The 7680-nt window shown below is 27.9% G+C and overlaps 1 protein-coding gene across 2 annotated transcripts; it reads left to right on the forward strand.

Annotated features, from left to right (window-relative positions):
- The first annotated feature begins 3912 nt into the window (after window positions 1–3912).
- On the forward strand, window positions 3913–5771 carry LOC110630096 (ethylene-responsive transcription factor RAP2-4). 2 transcript variants are annotated; one of them, XM_043949915.1, is made up of 2 exons: window positions 3913–4989; window positions 5023–5771. In XM_043949915.1, the coding sequence occupies exons 1-2, from the start codon at window positions 4426–4428 to the stop codon at window positions 5500–5502; spliced, it is 1044 nt and encodes a 347-aa protein (XP_043805850.1). In that variant the 5' UTR covers window positions 3913–4425; the 3' UTR covers window positions 5503–5771. The 2 variants fall into 2 exon arrangements, with proteins under 2 accessions (XP_043805850.1, XP_043805849.1); XM_043949914.1 differs by having other exon boundaries at window positions 3914–5771.
- The last annotated feature ends 1909 nt before the right edge of the window (window positions 5772–7680 follow it).

The raw sequence follows: 7680 nt of genomic DNA on the forward strand, positions 1-7680 counted from the left end.
TCGTGCATGACATCGTCATCCATGCTACTCAACAAGATAATTCAAGCAAGGGAATTCTTCTTTTTTCGAGTGTCATAGGCCTCTCGGTCTTTCACATATTATTCAGGTACTCGCATGACCACATTTAGAGCCTCAATAGCCTCTTTCTCTTTAAGAGCATACTAAAATTTCATACTCCATATCTCATGATTGTCATTGTTGAGCTTTTTACCTTTGCTAAACTCAGCAATAATATTCTCAGAAGTAGACAATATACTAATATAAATATAAGAAATAATGTGCATTAAAGTCTAATTCTTATGCATAAAAAAAATCCTAAGCAATAATGATAAACTTATTTTACATTAGTTTTAGATTCGAAAGTTCACTACATCATCTAAGTATCTAATATATAATAAGTTAAAAAAAATAATTATTGGAGGAATAAAATCTTAAATTACGAATAATTCAATATTCAATAACTTTTTATTGAATAGTATACAAATTTCACAAATACATATGTTCGATTACATAACAAAAACAAAATAATAAAATAAAATAAATAATTATAATAATAAAAAATAACATGAACAATCAGCTCATCCACATTCTCATCACTGATAATGATCTCTAAAAATCATTAACCAAGTTTTCAAGCAGCCTATAAATGACTTTGAGAACCATAGGTTTCATTAAACATTGCTTTTTACTATCTCATATAGATAGTCTAATAGAATGACTCATTAACTTTCTCATTATCCAATTAGTATATTCATGGATGAAATAAAACTTTGGACCAAACGCCTATAGGTACCTTTTTCATTGATAGTAGGTAAAGCTGACTTAAAATTCTTACATCTCTCTTCATTAGTTTATAGACCCCACACCAAATTATTTCTTAAATAAGTCCGTTGCCTCTAATAATATGGCTCACTAGGCAATACAAATAATTCCCTTTAATATTTAGATTCGGTGGCAGATTGGATAAATCATGGATCATGTTCACCACTCTAGACCATTGTTCTTGAGTGCAGATAAAATTACAATTTTAACTATAATTTTTATCTGTTGTGAAAAAATAAGTAAATTAAATTGTTGCCTTATGCTCCAAAATGGAAGCAGATGCAACGGTTTTCAAACCGTTGCTATTGACCTATAACTACAGTTAAAATATATAAAATAATAATTTATAGTCGTTATCTTAAACTTATTTTTATAGTAGTATGAACTAAGTAGAACTTTTATTTTTCTTTATAATAATTGATTCATTTTGATTTGGGATGATTGGAAAAACCTTCTATAGTATTTCTTTTAGAAACTTATCATGTCTGCATCTCATATACGAATTTATATCATCAAGCATTAATGGAGGATCAAGCTAAATTACTAAACTCTAGTGATAAAAAAAACTAACAGTTATGCTTGCATGTTCAAAGTGTCTAAAAACGAGTTACATGGTATGTTGTGCTATTAAAGAGTCCACTTGATAAGTAAGATGCGATAAAACCCCAATAAAAGAAGAAAACAAGACCTCTAAAGGGAAGAAAAGAACAAAATCTCAATATTAAAGGGAGAAATCAGATTTATTCCAACAGATTTTGAATTTATTTGAAAGAAATATAATGTAATTTGTTTTAAAAAAATAAAAATAAAAATAAGGATATAATTAGCAAATTTCAGTGAAAAACTCATTAGAAACATTCAATGAGGTAAAGAAGAAAAAGAGAAGAAGTTTGATTCAAAAAAAAAAAGAAAAAGAGAAGAGACGGAAAAATGGTGAATTTACTATCCATTTAAGTAATTGACTAGAATAATTACTGTTATTAATTGTTATATTATAAGAAACTCATTAATTAATTATTAATTTTGAAAAATATTTTAAAATATTTTAAAATATTTTTAAATTTTTTAAAAACTTTACTAATTAATTATTTCATTAGTTTTAACAATTAAATATTTTACTAATTGAATTTTATAATTTAAAGAAATTAATTAATTGATCTCTTAATTTTATAAAAAATTTAATAATTAGTCTCTAGTTATTTTAAACTTTCTTATAATTCTAATAAATAATTAACATATTTTTTAAATCATAAAAAAATATTTTAATATATTTTTTTAAAATTAAAACTTATAACACACATCAAATAGTAATTTTTTATTTATATTATTATTATTATTATTAATAATTAGGGATGGACACAAACCTAAACATAACGAGCCGAAATTAAGATGAGCATTTAATTATTATGATTAATAAAATATAAACTGCAATTGTATTAAAATATAAATTTAATTTTAAATAATAAAAAAGCAATAAAAATATTCAGTAAACAAACTTGTTAGAAATTATATGCATTTTTATAGAATTAAATTTAAATTAAAAATAAATAAATCTATTATATTACTATTGAATTTATTTTTCAGGTCTTATAATTGAGAGTCATTTTGAAAAAAATAAATTTTATAATGATATAAAAAAGCAAAATTTAGACTATAAGACTTTAAGTTTGTGTAAATAATTTTAAATTAACTAATATTTTACAGTAATCATTTAATTGAAATACTAATCCAATAGGATTTGTTTTCAAGAAATAAATTATATATTTTTTTAGCTTCATTATTTGATTTATTTTTATAATATAAAGTTAATTTTAAATATCAAATTTAATAAGATTATTATTTCGAAATTTTGAAAGAAATTTTTAGAAATAAATTAATAAATTTAGTCATGAAAAATTAAAATTTAATAATTTAAATAATTATATGTTAAAATTATATATTTATATATTTCCTTTAAATGCTTACTATATATATATTTAAAAAAAAAGAAGAAGAAGAATTTGAGGGGCCAGGGCCGTCCGCTCCTGTCATTAATCAAAGCTTTAAACAAGAATTGCTAATAATTAGTTGTTAGTCAAATTTAATATACACATAATTTTAATATATGTGTTAATTTTAATATAATTAAAAATAAAATTCTTTTGAAAATATTTAGTTATTTATAAAATAACGAAAAGATAATTAAAAGTAACTTTATACTTAAATAAGAGATTAAATTATTAAATTTAAAAATTAAAAAAATTACTATTATAAAAAAATTATTAGTTGATCTATTAGTTTTAAAAAATATATGAAAATAATTTTAAAATTTTAAAAAAATTTACTAATTAATTATTTAATTAATTTTAATTATTAAATATTTTACGATTGAATTTGTGATATAAAAAAATTTATTAATTAAAATTTTAATTCTATAAAATTATTTATATATTAATCCTTTTATATGTATAATATTTAGATTTTTTTATAATATTTAAAAATTAAAATTAATAGAATCACTAATTAATAATTTTTTAAAAAATTTTAAAAATATTTTGATATATTTTTTAAAATTAAGTAATTAATAAATAATTTTTTATATTATAAAAATTAAAATATAACTATTGTATATATAAAATAATTATATTATAATTATTAATTATAGAAATAAAAATCTATTATTAATTAATAACTAATATATAACCGTTGAATATAAATATAGGATGGTGGGGTGGAATAATTTCTCGCAATTTAAACATAATTACAAAAAAACCTAATTCACCCAAAATAAAATGAAGCGTGCGGCAGCAATAATAACGACAAAAACGGCATCACATTGCCAAAGCCATTATAGTCAACCAAACATCATCAAATAAAAACCCAAAACGTGTAAGGCCACAGCTCGTTAACGGCCATTATTGGTCACCAGATTCACCGCAGTCATACGTGGCGACTCTCCATTTGATACCTCACATCGAATAAAGGTATCATTGAAGTTGACGAACGATAATTAAATAATAATAATCACATCAATAATATGGTAATTCTGGTTTAGAGAGAGAAAATCTGGTGGCGAGGCCCTGTGGGCTACAGCCTTGAGGTTCTATAAGAAGGGGGCAGAGGAGAGACTCAGAAAATGCAAAGTGAAAATCTCTCTTGTTTGGCTTTTGCTTCTCTGCAAGAGTGTTTGATAAAGATTTTCTCTCTTTTTTCCCCCCCTTCCCTTTAATTCCCCGCTTCTCTGTATCCTTTTCTGTCAATCTTCTGTCTTTCAAATCGTATTTTGGGTTTGTTTTCTTGGTGGGTTTAAGCTTAAATCCTTGTAGGAAAACCAAGGAAATCATTTGAATTGAAAGCCAGGTGATTCAGAATAGAGATTCAGGCTTGTAATTTCTCTCTTTTTCTGTATGATTTTTAGGTTCATCAACTTGGAGGCTTTTATTTTTGATCCTTCAAGGTGATCCTTTTTTCTTATTTCAAGCTTTTTGGGTTTTGATTTCTGAGAAACAAAAACCTCAGCGTTTTATTGGGTTTTGTTTTTTGAATTTTATCTTGATTTCTGTTCATATAAAATTAGTACTCCCTGTTCTTGAATTTTGTAAAGTAACAGGTTATTTTCAAGACATGGCAGCAGCTACAGACTTCTATAGCAGCAGCACAACACCAGGTTTCTCAATCATAGATCCTTGTAGGGAAGAGCTCATGAAAGCTCTTGAGCCTTTTATGAAAACTATTTCACTATCTCCCTCTGCTTCTCCTTCTTCCCCTTATGACTCTCCAATCTCTTTCCAGCCCAACTTGTGCTCTGATTTCTGCTCCCCATCAAGTACCCACATGGTTTCTCAAGAGTTCTGCAAAAACAACCACATGGGTTTGGAGCCAAGAGGTTCAATAGGGCTCAACCACCTCACCCCATCTCAAATCCTCCAGATCCAAGCCCAAATTCACCTCCAGCAGCAACAACAACAACAGCAAATTGCCAATCTTACCTCAACTTCCCATTTACTCTACAACCAAAGGCCGAGTTACTTGTCTCCAAAGCCTGTCCTCATGAAACAATCTGCCTCAACTCCGAAGCCAACAAAACTCTACAGAGGAGTGAGGCAGCGACATTGGGGCAAATGGGTTGCTGAGATTAGACTCCCCAGAAACAGGACAAGACTCTGGCTTGGCACTTTTGACACAGCTGAAGAGGCTGCCTTGGCTTATGACAAGGCAGCTTATAAGCTAAGGGGAGAATTTGCTAGGCTGAACTTTCCCCATCTTCACCACCAAGGAGCTCATGTTTGTGGTGAATTTGGCGATTACAAGCCTCTCCATTCCTCTGTTGATGCAAAGTTACAAGCTATTTGTGAAAGCTTAGCTAACTCGCAGAAACAGGGGAAAACAGGGGAACGGATTTACGCTGATGATTCTAAGACAATTCTATCAGCTTCTTCACAGGCGAAGAAGGAAGATGATTACTCTATGAAAGGTGAATTGAAAAGGGAGTTCGATACTTATGGAGTTGAGGATTCTAAAGTGGAAATTTCATCAGCATCACCAGCACCAGCTTCATCTGATGAGTCATCAGCTGGTTCTTCTTCACCTCAGTCTGAAATTTCATTCTGGGATTTCTCTGATTCTTCCCAGTGGGATGAAACCGAGAATTTCAGTTTGGAAAAGTACCCATCAGCAGAGATAGACTGGGCAGCTCTCTAAGTTTCAATCACTATGTAATCTTTATGGTCAGTTTCTCTTTTTAGGTTTATTTTGGTGTCCTAAGTAGCTTCTGCAATGAAGTTTTTGGCATTTGCAGAGCTGCAATTAGGGTTAAGTCCTAGATATAAGGAAGAGCCACCTCTCCATCTTGGTCTTGCTGGTGCTTTTTTTCCTTGCTTTGACCATTCGAGAGTTTTGGGTTTGTAATTTTAGGTCACTGTAATTAAGCAAAGTCTTTCATATCAATGTATCTTTTTGTTTTTGCTGTATTTTTTTTTTTTTTTTTTGCTGTAAATTATGAGAGTTTTTGCTCTCTGGTTCAATTTCATGTGTTTGTTGTTTCATCAATCCAACCACTTCATCGTGTGTTCATCTTAAACTTCACAGTTCAGGATTTGTCTAATTGTCTTGCTTCCTGATTAATGGTGAACTACATCATTATATGTCTTGGGTGTTGGTGATAAAACAGCAAAATTGACATTTTTACTAGATGAAATATCATTTCTTTCTTTCTTTCTTTTCTTTCTTTTTCTTTTTTTGAAATATATTGTTGCAAAGAATACGAGGAATAAGAAACCTAGAAAACAGGATTCTAGGAATGGGTAAACCTGTACCTGTACAAGGTGCCCTTGGCAGTTGTAACCTGCAAGTCTCAGCAAACTGCTCGTCTTGCTAATTTCTTCCCAGAAGGTGAAGAACTTAGCCCATGTTATGAAATCCTGATAATGGACAAATTAAGATCAAAAAATGAAATTGATATTTTTGACACATCAGCACAAATTTATTTTTTTTTAATTTTTAAATAAAATATTGAATGCAATAATAAAATATAAGTGATTCAGTAATGATGAGGGAGAATTAAGATTCAATAAAATTTAAATTTGTTAAAAATTAATATGATATATTTCACGAGTATATTGTTGTATAAAAAACTCCGTCCTATTTTGCTCTTTTAAATTCAGCAATCTCAGCTCAAGCTTTTGAATACTTAAGAATTGAAGGGTGTAAATTAGTTTTAATAATGACATTATATAAGACTTCCAATTCAAATTTCAAAATAAATTATATAAGAAGTTAAACTATCCTTCCTAAATTTTTCAAAAATAATATAAATGTGGTCTTGATGGGTACACAAAAAAATAAAATGCTAATATGATCAATTTAATTTGTCATTCAAAACATTGAATTGATTGAAGAAAATTTGAAGGGCCACCTAAGGCTGCACAAATTGCAACAAAAATTCAAGGGGATGACCAATTGAACCCAATTATTGTTATTTAATAACTATTTCTTTTGAATTTATAAGGAATGGCCACCAAAGGGATGTAAAAGATAACTATAATGAGCCAAAAAAAAAAAAAAAAATTCACCCTGTTCATTTTTTATCTGCGGTTTAAGGTTTTTGCTTGATAATTAAAAAAAATAATTAAATCATTTAAATCGTTGTAAAATAATCTTTAATTGACTAAATTATTTTTTTACTAACCTAATTACTCTAAACTCAAAATTTAAATTGTTGTAAAATAATCTTTAATTTGACTAAATTATTTTTTTACTAACCTAATTACTCTAAACTCAAAATTTCTCTCTTAAATCTGTTAATAGAAAAGTGAGATAATTAATAAAACAAGAAAAGTAAATTATAACGGTATATTTTAAGGAATTGTAAGTGTAATTATTATTAATATAACTGAAAAATAAAGCTGTAATGTGATCTGTAAAAAAGAGAAAGTGGGTGGTTATCACCTACTCCAGCCATTCCGACGCTCAGGTTAGTAAATTAAAGAATATGATGATTATAAAAAATTACTTAAAATTCATTTTTATGTACTTTTATCTCTGTGATCATTAGTTTATATACGATAAGAGGATGTAGTTAATATAGTATTTCATGAAAATACGGCGATGATATAGCTAACTATTTAACAAGAATTTTACCAGCTAATCGATCGGTGATCTCGCAATTACAAGCCTAATAGAGATATGCTGCATTGTCTGTTAACGGTAATTTTATGCCGAAATTCAATCTCATTAAGGGAGGGTGAGTCTTGACGAGGAACCGAGTATAATGATGTCTAGATTTCTTTTTATCGAATGGGATCGGATATCTGTTTATCAAAATTCCACCACACAATTCTATTTTGTGGTCACAACTCATAACTCACTTTAAACAATTTT

Source organism: Manihot esculenta, chromosome 13, assembly GCF_001659605.2.
Source record: "Manihot esculenta cultivar AM560-2 chromosome 13, M.esculenta_v8, whole genome shotgun sequence".
NCBI lineage: Eukaryota > Viridiplantae > Streptophyta > Magnoliopsida > Malpighiales > Euphorbiaceae > Manihot > Manihot esculenta.

Bases quoted from the DNA above. Each gene is read 5' to 3' on its own strand.
- LOC110630096 (XM_043949914.1), top strand. From the start codon at position 4,426: ATGGCAGCAGCTACAGACTTCTATAGCAGCAGCACAACACCAGGTTTC.